Source organism: Hirundo rustica, chromosome 16 (genome assembly GCF_015227805.2).
Source record: "Hirundo rustica isolate bHirRus1 chromosome 16, bHirRus1.pri.v3, whole genome shotgun sequence".
Taxonomy (NCBI): domain Eukaryota; kingdom Metazoa; phylum Chordata; class Aves; order Passeriformes; family Hirundinidae; genus Hirundo; species Hirundo rustica.
In genome coordinates this window covers 8010287-8024145 of record NC_053465.1, presented here as the reverse complement: position 1 = coordinate 8024145, position 13859 = coordinate 8010287, and the positions used below count along the sequence as shown (strand labels likewise).

The following is a 13859-nucleotide window of genomic DNA, read 5'->3' as shown; positions in this document are numbered from 1 at the left end:
GAGCACAAGGGCATTCCAAACCCAGATAGAGCCGGTCAAAGGCAGTGCTGGGCTCTACCGGTGTGAGCTACAGAACTCGCACTGGAGGGGACATCAGGCACAGGAGCACCTCCCTCCCACCCTCCTCAACTCCACTTCCCCCACTGAGCTATACAGAGCTGCTTTAAAAAGCAGTAGTGGGAGAAAAAAGGCTCAAGCCCTTGGTCCTTCTGGGTTTGTGACATGACAGTGACGGCAGCAGCCGAGCGCATGTGGGGACTCAGCCCTGAGGCACCGGCAGTAGCCCTGCGGCAGCAGAGCTCACACAGCCAGCCCGGGGATGGCTCTCACCGCTGCTGTCTGCCCGTGATGGATGAGGGCATAAACCTTTCAAGGATGCATTTAATTAGCTTGAAAAAGAGCCGGAAGGTGCACACGCAGCAGCTGGCAGTGCAGCTCCTCTACTGCCTCTGCCGGGCACACGGCGCCTCTGGGAACTCTCACCTGGGGCAGCACACAAGGGACCCACAGAGCCCCAAGAAAGAGCCCCGGGCTGTGGGGGCCGGATCCAGGCGCCGCCTGCCTCGCACAGGAGCAGAGGCACCACAGCCAATGCTGCAGAGTACTGATCCAGCCCAGCACCCATCGGCTCGGATTTCTGGCAGGCTGTGTCCATGCTCACAGACTGTGCCAGATGAGAGAGACACTGTCTGTCCTCCTGCAGCTGGCACCATGTCAGCACCGGCTCCGGACCGGCCGTCCTGGCCAGTGACACGATGGCACTGCGTACCCCGTCCTGCACTGCGGGCTGGCTCGGTCTGAGCGGCCCTGGAAAGGGCTCGGATGCAGAGCCCTGATCCTCCTCTCCCTGTGTGTCTCTTCCACAGGAACCTAGGGCCAGCCCACCATGGCCCAGCCCCAACAGAGCACAGGCACAATCTAGCTGCCTTTCTTCCAGAAAAAAAATGGGATAAAGCCGTTCTCAATAGAGCACTGCAACATGAGAAAACATCAGCGGGAACAAGGAGCCACCTGAGGGTTTGTTAAAGCCATCACCGTGCAGCAGAGGCCAAGCCCAGGCCATGCACAGCTGGAGAATCTGGAACAGCACCGGGATCACCAGTGCTGCAGGGAGCTGGGACAGCAGCAAGGTCCGAGCACATCCCTGCAGGGAATGTGGTGGCATCAGGAGGTGCCAGCGATGCCGCACCGGCAGCAGTGCTCTGGGAACCCTTGGTGAGGCCAGAGCAGCCTCCCAGACTTGTACACCCCAAGCACAGGCACAGCCCGATTTGCAGCCAAATCGGGTGCCCATCGCCATCTGCTCTAGGAGAAAACCATCCCGGAGGGCAAAATTTGGAGAGTGAGAGCCCATCGGAAGGTGGCTGCTGTTCAGGTGCAGAGCTGCCATCGAAAGAAGCAAGTTTGGCATCAAGGAACAAACGGACAGCAGGTGCCATTCCCCGCCAGAGACCGCAGGGCAAAGTGCTCAGCAGCCTGAGGCTGGACCACAGCCGGGGCGGAACGCGGCAAGGCTCCGGGCCTCGCAGGGAAGGGCGCGGCGGAGATCCCGCGGCCCAGCCAGGATCACTCCGTGGATGGGCGGCCCCAGCCCACAGGCACGCCGGTCTCAGCGCCCACCGCAGGCTATGGAAGGGAGATCCGGAGCGCACGGAGGGGAGAAAACGGTGTGACCGCACCAGCCGCCCACGCCCCGCTCCCGGCCCAGTCCCGCCGCCACTTCCGCCTTCCCGTCCCGTGACCAGCGCAACCCGGCGCGACGCCGACGCTCAGGGCCCGGGCGCCGCTTCCTGACGCCATGACGCAGAGTTCCACCACCGCCGACCCTTCCGCGGGAAAAGTAGTCCCCCGCGGGGTGCCGAGGGCTCTCCCCTCCCGCGGGGAGCGGGCGGCGCCGGGGGGCGCCTGAGGCGGCGGCCGGGGCGAGGAGGGCATCTCCGCCGCGGCGAGCGCTGCAGAGAGGACAGGGGCTGGGCGGCGGTAAGTAGTCCCGGCGCGGGGGCCAGCGCCGCCATATCGCTGCGCGGCAAGAGGGCGGGGGGGTATGGCGGCCTCCGTGGTGCCGGCTCCGGCGGGTGCGCGGCCGGGCCGCGGCGGACCGGGTGAGGGCGCGGGCCGGCGGGCGGGCGGCGGCGGCGGGACCTCCTCGCCCCGGCGCGGCGGCGTCTCCCCCGCCCCGGCGGCACCGGGACCGCCCCGCCGTGTGCGCGCGCGCGGAGGCGGCGGGGGGACCCCGCGGCAAGATGGCGGCCGAAGGCCGGGCGGGGCCGCGGGGCATGACGGGACCGGGGGCGCCAGGCGGCGCCGGGACCCCCGCGGGGCCGCTCGGAACCGCCGGGAATGGGCCCGGGACGGCTCCGGGGCCCCGCGCCTGCCCAGCCCGGGCCCCCGCCGTGGACGCGGACGGCGGGAAGCGGGTGGCGGCCCTGACGGCGGCGGTCCTCCCGCAGGTCGAGCGTAGGGGGCCCCGGCAGGGCGGGCATGGAGGAGAATGCGGTGCAGAGCAGCAGCGACGCGACCGCGGAGGCGGCGCGGGAAGAGCCCACCGAGAGCGGGCTGGGCGTCGGGAGCTCGGAGGCCGTGTCGGCGGACAGCAGCGATGCCGCCGCGGGGCCCGGGCTCCTCTCCCGGGCCGATGAGTCTTGTGTGGCGCAAAGCTCCGATAGCAGCGGGGTCTCCTTGGTAGGTGCTGGTGGGAAGGATGGGGTGGCAGGGAGGGCATCCGTCGTTCTGGCTCCTAGGGGTTTCTGTAGACTTTTCTGGCAGACTGAACTTCGTGGCTTTGGGAGACACTGTTATGCCTCTGGTCCAGCATCTGCTTGTCTTGGTAGCAAGAGCAGCCCTGGAGGGTCTAGGTCTTTGTCAGTACCAAAGGATTTGCTCTGATTCTTTTCCTAGAAGTTTTGCAGTGATGCAGCAGGTCATTTGCATAAGCCGGCTGCCGCAAGGGCTTGGGCTGGCAAACGTGTCTCATCTGAGCTCTTCTGGATTCTTTTTGTCTGCCAGGAAGAGGTCTCAGAGAGCAGCTCCAGCACAGATTCCATTCCAAGGATTTACCTGCCAGACTCATCCTCTATTGCCCAATCCACCTTGGTCTCCAGTGTCTCCACTGTGAGCCAGTCCATCATGGTGTCAGAGTCCCCACAAGTCCTGGTCCACTCCAGTGTCGTCACCGAAGGAGCCACAGTTGTGTCAGACTCTGCTGCATCCACTTCCTCAGACCTGGGTTCTGCCATTGACAAAATCATCGAGTCCACAATAGGACCTGACATCATCCAGAGTGAGTGTGCGCTCCCATGTGGAGATGGCTTGGTGAGCTGGGGAGGGAGCTGCCACTGCACCAGCCCTCAGGAGGTGGGGGAAATATGGACATGGAATCATTAAGGCTGGAAGAAACCTCTAAGACTACTGAGTCTAACTAGTCAGCAGGGTTTTCTCTTCTTGCCTTGCTGCAGTGACTGGAGGGTTTGGTGAGGAGCTCATGTTGCTGGACAGCCTTCCCTCTGTCTGGCAGCTCTTTCAGCCCAGGGCAGGCTCCATCCCCAGAACTAGACCCTTCTCACACCTTCTGCCTTCTGTCTGAACCGAGAGAGCCCCAGGGAGCTCCAGTGACTCTACAGCCCCTGAATCTGGCAGTCACCACTCTGCTCTCCTCTCCCTGCCAGGCTGCATCGCCGTTACCAGCGCAGAGGATGGACAGGCAGAGACCACGCAGTACCTCATTCTGCAAGGCCCTGATGATGGTGAGGGAGCTCCCTGGGTTGTCCATGGTGGCCAGCTCTGCCTCTGAGCCTTGTGCCACTGGAGCATGGCATGGAGTGGGTGTCCCAGCTGTATCAGCCATGTACCGCAGTCCTGTTGGGAGCCTGTTCCTGAGCTTGTGTTCAGTCCTGTGCCCCCTGTACGGGTGCAGCCTTGGATGCAGGTGAGGGTCTACCCCTTGGCTGAGTGAGTTTTGGTTTCAGGTGCCCCCATGGTGTCCCAGATAGCCACTTCTGCTCTAGCCAATAGCTTGGCCATAGAAGCTGTTGCTGATGGACCTACCTCCACGTGCCTTGAGCAGCCTGGCCCTTCAGAGCCTTCCAGGAAGTTGGAAGTACTTGCACTGCCTGCACAGCCAAACCGAGCCCAAAAGGCAGGTGGTAGGGAGGAGCTGAACCAACAAGACATGGAGACCCTGGAAGATATGATGGAAGTGGTCGTGGTGCAGCAGTTCAAGTGCAAGATGTGTCAGTACAAGAGCGTCTCTAAGGGAACGCTGATTAACCACATGAAAGAGCGTCACTTCCAGGCAGGTGTGTGCCAAGGGCTGGGGGAAATTCATCTCTCTGCAGACAGGCTCTGCTCTCTCCTGGGAAGAAACGAGAGAGGAGCTGGAGCATAAGGGCCTGTTCTGGCACAGTCTGTTAAAGAGCTTTTGCCCTGTTCTCTGTGGCAGTGGGTTCAGCTCTGGCTCTGAGGAAAGGGCGGCTACGAAAGCTGGGAGCTGTTCCAAAGACTGAGGATGAGGAGGCCCCAGAAGAAGATGATGATATTATGGATGCCGGTGCTATTGATGATCCTGAAGGTAGGACTCGACCTTCCCACATCTTAGGTAGCTTAGTCTTTTCCCAGTCTGATGTTTTGGGGCACTTGCCTGCAGAGGACAGTGACTACAACCCAGCTGAGGATGAGCCCCGGGGGCGCCTGCCCAGATATGGCCGCACTGTCCCCACGTCCAGCGAGGAGAAACCACGTCGACGCCCAGGGAGACCCCGCAAGATGCTTCGTCTGGAGAACATGTCTCAGGACATGCCAGAAGGTGAGGGAGGTGGGAGGCAGCAGCCCCGTTCAGGGGTGGAACAGGTAGTGGTGTGCAAGCTCCTGGAGCCACATAGCAAGAATGCGAGCTCTGCTGTGTTCTGTGGGACAGGCGGGGAGGTGGAGCCCTTGGTGACGTCCCAAAGCACACCAAACCGGGAGCTGCAGAACTTGGAAGCAGCCAGTTCCTCTGGCCTGGAGAATGGGACCAGCGAGAGCCTGGCAGAGCCCAGCATCAGCCAGTCTGACTCTGAGAACAAGGACCCTTCCTCCAACACCGGTGCTGAGGATGCAGACGTGATCCCCCGTCGGCGTGGGCGGCCCTCCCGCCGCTTCCTGGGCAAGAAATACCGCAAGTACATGGGGCGCAGGTGAGGGGTGTGCTGGGCCCTCTGGCCTGTGCCCAGGGCCGGTCCAGCCCGTTTGCCACTGCAGCTCTGAGCCCTGTTCCTGTTCCTGCAGGTACTACTACAAGTCCCCCAAGCCCCTGATGCGGCCCTACCTGTGTCGGATCTGTGGCTCACGGTTCCTCACACACGATGATCTGCGCTTCCACGTCAACTCACACGAGGCTAATGACCCGCAGCTCTTCAAGTGTCTGCAGTGCAGCTACCGCTCCCGGCGCTGGTCCTCCCTCAAGGTGATCTTCCTCTGCCCTGCCTCGAACCCACAGGCTGCCTGGCAGTCCCAGTTCTCATGGCCTTGGTCTGCCTCTTACAGGAGCACATGTTCAACCATGTGGGCAGCAAGCCCTACAAGTGCGAGGAGTGCAATTACACCAGCGTGTACAAGAAGGATGTCATTCGGCACTCCACGGTGCACAGCCGGGACAGGTGAGGGCAGCACAATCCTGGGGGCTAAACGGCACTGACCCTGTTCTTCCTGTCATGGGAAGGTGGCTGTGTCTGCCCCATCCCCTAACCCCCTCCAAAATGGAGAATTTTGGTGTCTGGGTGTAAGGCAGCTGGGTGTGGAGTGTGGCTGACACAAGAGACTTTTCTTGCTTCCTTTTCAGGAAGAAGAGAGCTGATCCGGTGAGTCTGAATATTCCATTGACTTGAATCTCAGTATTGTTATATGGGAAGAGGCACATCTGCGTCTTCTGCAAAATCTCAGTGCCTCGGTGATGGCATTGTTTCTGGATCTCTTGAGGAAAGGCAACCCAGGTCCTCCAGTTGGGAGAGGATAAAGAAATGGGTGAGCTCATCCAGGTGATCTCGACTTTATGCTCTCTATCCAGCCACCAAAGCTGAACTCCTTCCCATGCCCTGTCTGCAACCGTGTCTACCCCATGCAGAAGAGGCTTACGCAGCACATGAAGACACACAGTACAGAGAAACCACACATGTGTGACAAGGTGAGGGGGACACAGCCTGCGGAGAGGATGGCAGTGGGTGAGGCAGGGCAGGGGGTGAGTGCCGTTTCACTTTGTTTCATCACAGTGTGGGAAGTCCTTTAAGAAGCGTTACACCTTCAAGATGCACCTGCTGACGCACATCCAGGCCATCGCCAACCGCAGGTAGGAGCCCAGCATGCCTGGGCAGAGCCTGTGTTCCGCTCCCCCTCAGCACGTGTGACAGGTGGCTTTGTCCTTGTAGGTTCAAGTGTGAGTTCTGTGACTATGTCTGCGAGGACAAGAAGGTCCTGCTGAACCACCAGCTGTCGCACATGAACGACAAGCCCTACAAGTGCAGCGTCTGCAAGTATTCCACCTTCCGGGAGGACTTCCTGGTCTCGCACATGGCAGTCAAGCACACAGGTGAGAGGAGCTGTTTGACCAATGCCCTGCACTCCTCCTTCTCAGTCTGCCTGCTCTTGCTGCCATCCCCTGGGGACCTCCTGCCTGACTTCCCTTCCTGGGCCCTGCAGGGGGGAAGCCCTTCGCTTGTGAGTTCTGTCACTTCACCACCAAGCACAAGAAGAACCTGCGCCTGCACGTGCAATGCCGCCACGCCGACTCCTTCGAGGAGTGGGCACAGAGGCACCCCGAGGAGCCGCCCTGCCGCCGCCGCCCCTTCTTCACCCTGCAGCAGATCGAGGAGCTGAAGCAGCAGCACAGCCAGGTGCAGGCACCAGCTGAGCCAGAGGCCAGCCCGCCGGTGAGTGCCATGCCTGGCCCCAGCTCCTCCCGGTGCTCACTGCCCACTGTGCTGTCAGCTCTCTCTCTCATGCAGGCACCTCTTGGCCCCATCACCTGCCACACGGTCCAGGCTGTCGCAGCTGCAGAGCCCTCTGTTCTCTCGCAAGGTTCCCTGGAAGGGGCCACCATCATCTATGAACAAGGTAGGTGAGCACTCAGGAAGGGGGTGGGATGGGGAAGGAGCTATGTGAGCTCCTGGCTCACCCTTCCTATCTGATCCCCCAGATGTGGCGGGATCAGCAGAGCTGGCCACACAGACAGCCCTGGATCTCCTGCTGAACATGAGCACCCAGCGGGAGCTGGCCAGTGGCTCACTGCAGGTGGGCAGAGTCAGGGGGAGCCAGGCCTGCTGGGGTCTGGTGCAAGGAGGCTTTCCAGCCCTGTTCTGCTGCAGGGGTGTCTTGCAGAGCCTTGCTCCCTTGGCTGAGCTGTTGTATTGCACAGGTGGCAGTGGTGAAGCCAGATGGCCCGGGAGAGACACCAGGCCCCTGTGAGCTGCAGGCACAGGAGGAGGAGGCAAAGGTGGACTCTAAGGAGCAGCAGCAAAAGCTGGTGATGCTGCACATGGCAGAGTCTGGGCAGACACTTGTGCAGGAGGCTTATGGGGAAGCGAGCCTGAGTGGCTCAGAGCTGCAGCAGATCACCATCCCCTTGAGTGGAACAGCAGAGTACAGCATCGTTGCACCCATCAGCGAGGAGATCCAGGCTCCTGCCACGCTGTACAGGTCAGCTGTATGGGAGGAGTGGGGAGGGGGAGGAACTTCCGGCTTCCAGTGAGGAGGCTTAAGTGATGAAGAGGAGGCAGATCCTCCCTGACCCTGTGCTCTCCAGCAATGAGGAGGAGAGTCCTGTGGAGACCTCCCACACAGTTGTGGTGAGCGGAGCTGTGATGACCGAGGAGGCGCTGAAGGACCATAGCAATCACTACATCATGTCATCTGGAGTCCCAGGGAGCCAGTTCCAGACCATGGAGGTAAGGATCTGAGCCCTCTCCCCATCCCAAGCCACAGTGTGAGCAGATGTGACTGGTGTTTCTCTCTCAGCCCCTCAGCGGGGATGCTGCCTTTTCCTCACCTCCGGAGGGCCAGGAGGCACAGCCCGCCAGCGTCAAGTGGCCCCTGGTGCAGTGTGTCACCAGGCAGCTCCAGAAGGACTCGTCTTTATCCCCAGCATCCGAGGGGCAGGAAGTCTCATTCCCAAAGATCAAGTGGCCTGCAATCCAAGGCATGACCAAGAAGCTCACATGCAAGGTTTCCACAGCCAAGAAGCTCTCATGCAAGATTTCCACGGCCAAAAAGTTTTCATGCAAGATTTGCACAGCCATGTTCACAGGGAGAGCGGAGATGGAAAGTCACAAGAGAGCCCACATTGGGCCCAGCACCTTCAAGTGTCCCGACTGTCCCTTCACTGCCACCCTCTGGCCAGAGGTCCGGGTAAGTTTCCTGGCACAAGGAACTTGTTTCCTGGGAACAAGGGGTTTGGAGAAACAAATTTCTGACCCAGCACTTGTCCTCCTGCCCCAGAGCCACATGGTTCAACATGCCAATCTCCGGCCGCACAAGTGCCCCCACTGCAGCTTTGCCTCCAAGAACAAGAAGGACCTGCGCAGGCACATGCTGACCCACACCAATGAGAAGCCCTTTGCCTGCCAGGTCTGTGGGCAGAGGTGAGTGATGGAGCTGGGCTGATCCTGCTTTGGGGGATCCCACAGACCTCTGCAAGGCTCAGGAGGAGACAGAATCTTGGCAGAGCTGTCTTAGCCAAACCTTCCCCAGGATCAGCCCATTAGAGGGGACAGTGCCCTTGGGAGTAGCTCCTGCTGCAGGTGGACCCAACTTTGTCTCCAAGGAACCTCTGCATAGGAGGGTTCAGTCCCTGATGGGAACGTGCTGGGAGAGGGGACAGGCCATGTTGTAGGATGTGCTTATGGGGCCCGCGGCCTGCAGAGAGCACAGGATGCTGTGCTGCCTGTGGCACACTCCACCTTGCGCTGCCTCTCCACAGGTTCAACCGTAACGGGCACCTCAAGTTCCACACGCAGCGTTTGCACAGCTCAGAGGGCAAAAGGCCAGGGCCTGCTGCTGCCCAGCAGACCATCATCCTGAACAGTGACGAGGACGCCCTGGCCACCCTACACAGTAAGACATGTCAAGGCTGACCTGTGGGTGTCCTACATCTGGAGCCATGTGGGATTCACCCAACAGGATTGTCCTGCTGTTAGGGTTGGTGCGGGAGACAGAGACCAAGGAGCTGGGCATGGGTAGCTGCACGGAATGAGGGGGCCTGTGTTCCCTCCAGTCAAGTCCCGATAGATCAGTGCATGTGGGAGCAGCTCACACTGGAAGCAGAGTTCAGGGTCTGATGTGGTGCCCATAGTTGTTTAGCTCTCACCCTGTGTGAGAAGAGCCCAGAGACTGCCCCGTGCTTTACTCTGGGGCAGGTGTCACACAGTGGTCACTGGGGAGCGAGGCCATTGGCAGCACTGTCAGTGTCCCCAGCAGCATCCCCACTGCCTCTCTCTCTGTGTTGCAGCGGCTCTGCAGGCTGGCCAGGCCGTGCTGGCTCCTGAGCGGCTGCAGCAGGCTCTGGGGCAGGAGCACATCCTTGTTGCACAGGAGCAGAGTGTCACCAGCCAGGTGAGTTGTGTCCCTTGGCCTCACCTCATGTCCTGTGTGGCCACTCCTCACAGTGGGGCCTCCTGGGGGGCTGTGGTTAGGCCCAGCCCCCCTGACCACACTGGGCACTTTGTGACCTTGCAGGAGGAGGCAGCCTACATCCAGGAGATCACAACTGCTGACGGACAGACAGTACAGCACTTAGTGACTGCTGACAACCAGGTGAGGGGGCATGGCCCACGGATGGGAGACTGCCCAGTGGGAAGAGCTGGCATCAGTAGGGAGAGCAGGGTTCCGTAGGGAGAGCTGAAGGCACTGGGGTGGTGGAAACAGGCACAGGAGACAGACCAGATCCAGCTGTTGCGATGGGGGTGGGTAGTGGTAACCTTTTCCTGGGTCAGAATTCCCATGTTTGCAGGTTCAGTACATTATTGCCCAGGAAGGCGTCCCGCACTTGCTTCCCCAAGAGTATGTTGTTGTCCCAGAGGGACATCACATCCAGGTGAGCTTCAGACTGTCTGTTCCCATCGCATGGTGGGTGGGGCTCATGGGGTGTCGTGTGTGAGGCTGGGCCCCCTCCTGCTCCCTCTTGCTTACTCTGGGTCACAGCATTGTTGTGGGCCTGGACACCCACAGACCCTACCACTGCCTCCCTGTTTGTCCCCAGGTACAGGACGGTCAGATCACCCACATCCAGTACGAGGAGGGTGGCCAGTTTCTCCCAGAGTCACAGGTAAGGAGCCAGGCATGGTGGCAGGAGCTGGAGCGTGGATCTGAGCTCACAGGTGGAGAGGGATATGTGAAACACGGGGAGCTCACGGGCCGGTGCCTGAGTGCAGCAGCCATGGCTGGAGCAGCTCCAGGAGGAACCCTCCCTTCAGGGATTGCCTGTTTTCCCCTCTGTAGATCCAGTACATGCCCGTGTCACCTGAGCAGCAGCTCGTCACCCAGGCACAGCTGGAAGCAGCAGCACACTCAGCTGTCTCAGGTAGTAGCAGGGCCCTGTGCTAGAAGGGCCAGTCCTCCCAGGGTTTTGGGGTGCCAGTCCTGGTGTTAGGGTTGGCAGCAAGTGGTGCAGCAGTCCTTGGTGGGAGGGCTGGGAAGATCAGGCTTGATCACCCTTTTGCTGCCAGCCATGGTGTCCAGGGGCAGATATTTGCTGGTCCCAGCCTGTCAGCTCTGGAACAGGGTTAACCGGAGCTGGGCTCCCTGTGGAGCCCCACCCGGGCAGGGCGGCCTTATGTCCCTTCCCCGGGGACAGGCGAGGAACACGGAGGGGAGCCCTGAGGAGCCCCTGGTTCCCCCCGCCCTCGCTCAGAGGCAGCACTGACCCCCCTCCCCTGCAGCAGTGGCGGATGCAGCCATGGCCCAGGCACAGGGCGTCTTCACGGCCGAGGCAGCAGCCGAGCAGATCCAGCAGCTGCAGCCGGGCATCCACTACGATGTCATCACGCTGTCGGACTAGCACCGGGCCGGGGCCGCACCGTGCTGGCCGCACTGGCAGCAGCCGGCCAGCAGTTGCCTTACTGTGCCGGGGCCGCGGAGGACGCGCCTGAGCCGCGGCAGCGCAGACACAACCGGGGACACGCTGCCGCTCAGCCCTGCGCCGTGGGAGTCCCCCACCTCCCCCCAGAGACTGCTCAGCAGCCACGGGGGCAGCCCTGGTGTGGATGATCTCTTTGCCTGTTGCACTTGATGGTCTGAAATCCCTTTTCCTGAACGGTCTGTGGGGGCAGCCACGGATCGGTGTCTGCCCGGCACATGAGGATCCTGGGGCAGCCGTAGGGCTGGACACAACTGTGTGGTGCACCGTCAGAGGTGAGGCGTGTGCAGCCACAGCCACTGCTCCCGGCAGCCATGGGGCCGGTGGCGCTAGCGTGCCAGCAGCCAGCCCTCCTGTAGTATCTCCAGCCTGCGGGCAGGCAGCAGCAGGGCTCCGGACTGGAGGAACCCAAGGAGCGGGAGGCTGAAGATGCTCTATTTTTCTTCTGAAGAGGGATGAACTCTCGTGTTGGTCCGTTGGTGGTTGTTGGAGGGGTTCAGCTGTGACATTCTCAAGCTTTGACTATGCTTATGAATAAAAAGGGATGGAGACCCATGTGTGTGCCTGCCTGGGGGTCTGGGGGACAGGGGTGCAACAGCCCAGCCTCAGCATGGCCCTGGGGCTGAGGCACAGGAGTCCAGGAGCCCAGCGCTGTGCTGGGCTGGTCGCTGCTGACAGAAGCCCTGGGCTATCGGCTGCCTTCCGCCTGAGTGACCTTGACTCCTGGGAAGCGAGCCGGGCAGCTGGGACAGCGGTGGGCTTGGGGCTGGAGTCATGAAATTAATCGAGTGGTAAACAGCCTAAATCCCGTGTAACTCTGTCCCGAGCCACACACCGCCCTCCTGAGCGGCTTGTCTGGGCCTATTTACATGCGATTATAACAGCTAATCGCAGAGTTTTAGTTCTCTGCTCCTGCATTAAAGTGATTATCCACCGAGGGGGAAAAATGCCGGGAACCACCCTGGCTCGGTGAGAGCCTCTGTGAAGCCTGAGCCCCACGGGGGCGGGGTGATCTCTGCTGGCTTCTCCCTGCCCTCATGCAGGGTGCGGCGGTGGCACCGGGGTGGCTCTGGGACGTCCCCCTGACCAGCAGAGCACTGAGCTGTGGGTGGCCCCTGAGGTGGCTTCGGCTGCTGTGGCTCTGTCACGGCCACATCTGGCAGTGTCCCTCTGCCTTCACGGTAGCCTCGCCCGTTCACGGTAGTGCTGGTGCGTGGCTGTGCCTGCCCGGCTGCGGCTCGGTCGGTGTCCAGCTGTGTCCGCCCGCTGTGCCGGCGGCTGGCTGTGGCCCTCCCTCTCCAGCTGTGCTGTGCAGGGTCAGGGTGCTGCGCGCAATCCGCAGGCGCTTTCCTAGATTACAGCCCCATTATCTAATCAAGCAGATCCACGGTGCTGATTAGGGCTGGACGAGTCCCGTGGGGACAAGGTTATGGGGCCAGTGTGGGGCCGAGGGCAGGGCTGGTCCCAGCCAGCAGCACCGGTGTCCTGCTGGCGTGAAGCTCCCATACCTGTGGCTGCCGAGAGCACAGGATCATCCCGCTGTGGGATGGATGGGATCAGAGCTCTGGCTGCTCTATGCTGGGAGCTCCAGGTGCTGCTCGTGCTCTGGCTATGGCGTAGCGCGGGGGCTTGGGACCTCTGGGCGCTGGCACGTCAGCCCTGGGACCTTCTGCTGTCACCAGGGCCTGCAGGGATCCAGGGATGTGGCCGGGCTCATTAGCACCGGTGACCTTCGCTTTCCTGTCCTGGCCAGCGCTAAGCGGGTTTGTTACATATTTAATATCCTGAGAGCGTTATTAGTCGGTATTTAATGACGGATACAACCTGTGGGATAATCCCAGTCTTAGTGGGGAGGCGTGGTGGCAGGAGCAGGTGGCTCAGGGGGTCGCAGGCTCTTGGGGCCCCTCACACAGCTGCCCACCACTGCCCTGCCCACCCACTGCCCCTGCTGTGCCAACCACAGGAACCCCCCAGTGCCTTGCGGGGGTCCCCACTGTCCGTGGGGCTGTGGGGCCCTTCCCCTTCAGCACTCTGCTGCCGGCAATCCAGCGGCAGGCATGGCAGTGCTGGGGCTTGAAGGAGGACCTGGCCAAGCCAGAGGAGGAACAGGATGGGGCAGTGTGGGTTGCTGTCCTCCCACCTGGCTATAGTTCTTCCACCAACCCCCGCCCTTCCACAGCACAGGGGGCTCTGCCACCCAGAGCCCCAAGTCAGGGCTGGGCTCATGGATGGGAAACAGCTCAGCGCTGCAGTAAAGCCCCGGCAGGGCCGTGTGTTTGTGGCCGTGGGCACCCTTGGGGCTCACGGTTGGCCCGATGTGCCAGCCCCAGGGTGCCGCTGTACCCCATCCCTGGGAGTTGTGTAGGCTGTGCAGAGCTGGGGGGCTGGGAGGGACCAGGCTGGTCTGGCTGGCGGCAGGCAGGCGAGGAGGATGGTCCCTGCAAGTCCCTGCCCAACAGTAGCTGGGGAAGGGGGGGTGTCAGGTGCCCCAGATCCTGCTGCTGCTCTCGTGGGTGCTAATACCACCTAATCAGCTGTCAGTCACTGCGGACCCCAGCAGCTATAAAACACCCCGGAGCAGCTCCCTGGCTCCTCTCCTGCAGCATGGCAGCACCTCGGGGTGAGAGGAGTCCAGGACAAGAGCTGGGGGGCTGCGGGGGGCCTTGGGGGACCCTGCGGGGGCCACCCCAAGCCCTACTGCCCTGCCCCTACTCCTGCTCGTGTCCCGTTTTGGCCGGGTACAGCTTCCTGCCACCCCGTC

General features: G+C 61.5%; 1 protein-coding gene across 4 annotated transcripts; it reads left to right on the top strand.

Moving 5' to 3' along the window:
- The first annotated feature begins 2466 nt into the window (after positions 1–2466).
- On the top strand, positions 2467–11649 carry ZNF335 (zinc finger protein 335). Of its 4 annotated transcripts, none has more exons than XM_040079679.2 (27): positions 2467–2682; positions 3007–3280; positions 3666–3743; positions 3966–4295; positions 4439–4567; positions 4643–4801; positions 4913–5156; positions 5263–5440; positions 5521–5633; positions 5816–5834; positions 6041–6157; positions 6243–6319; positions 6399–6559; positions 6670–6899; positions 6975–7083; positions 7166–7260; positions 7385–7665; positions 7772–7913; positions 7984–8373; positions 8464–8606; positions 8945–9078; positions 9473–9576; positions 9700–9777; positions 9974–10057; positions 10223–10288; positions 10462–10543; positions 10902–11649. In XM_040079679.2, the coding sequence occupies exons 1-27, from the start codon at positions 2482–2484 to the stop codon at positions 11018–11020; spliced, it is 4137 nt and encodes a 1378-aa protein (XP_039935613.1). In that variant the 5' UTR covers positions 2467–2481; the 3' UTR covers positions 11021–11649. The 4 variants fall into 4 exon arrangements, with proteins under 4 accessions (XP_039935613.1, XP_039935614.1, XP_039935611.1 ...); XM_040079680.2 differs by having other exon boundaries at positions 4913–5171; positions 7011–7083; XM_040079677.1 differs by having other exon boundaries at positions 4913–5171; positions 10905–11649.
- Positions 11650–13859: the final 2210 nt, after the last annotated feature.

What these genes read in the sequence shown, in the direction of transcription:
- ZNF335 (XM_040079676.2), top strand. Translation starts at nt 2,482, where the DNA reads ATGGAGGAGAATGCGGTGCAGAGCAGCAGCGACGCGACCGCGGAGGCG. An exon ending in TCTGCAAGGCCCTGATGATG is followed by an intron (nt 3,744 to 3,965) that starts GTGAGGGAGCTC and finishes TTTTGGTTTCAG; the next exon opens with GTGCCCCCATGGTGTCCCAG. An exon ending in AGCACACTCAGCTGTCTCAG is followed by an intron (nt 10,544 to 10,901) that starts GTAGTAGCAGGG and finishes CCTCCCCTGCAG; the next exon opens with CAGTGGCGGATGCAGCCATG.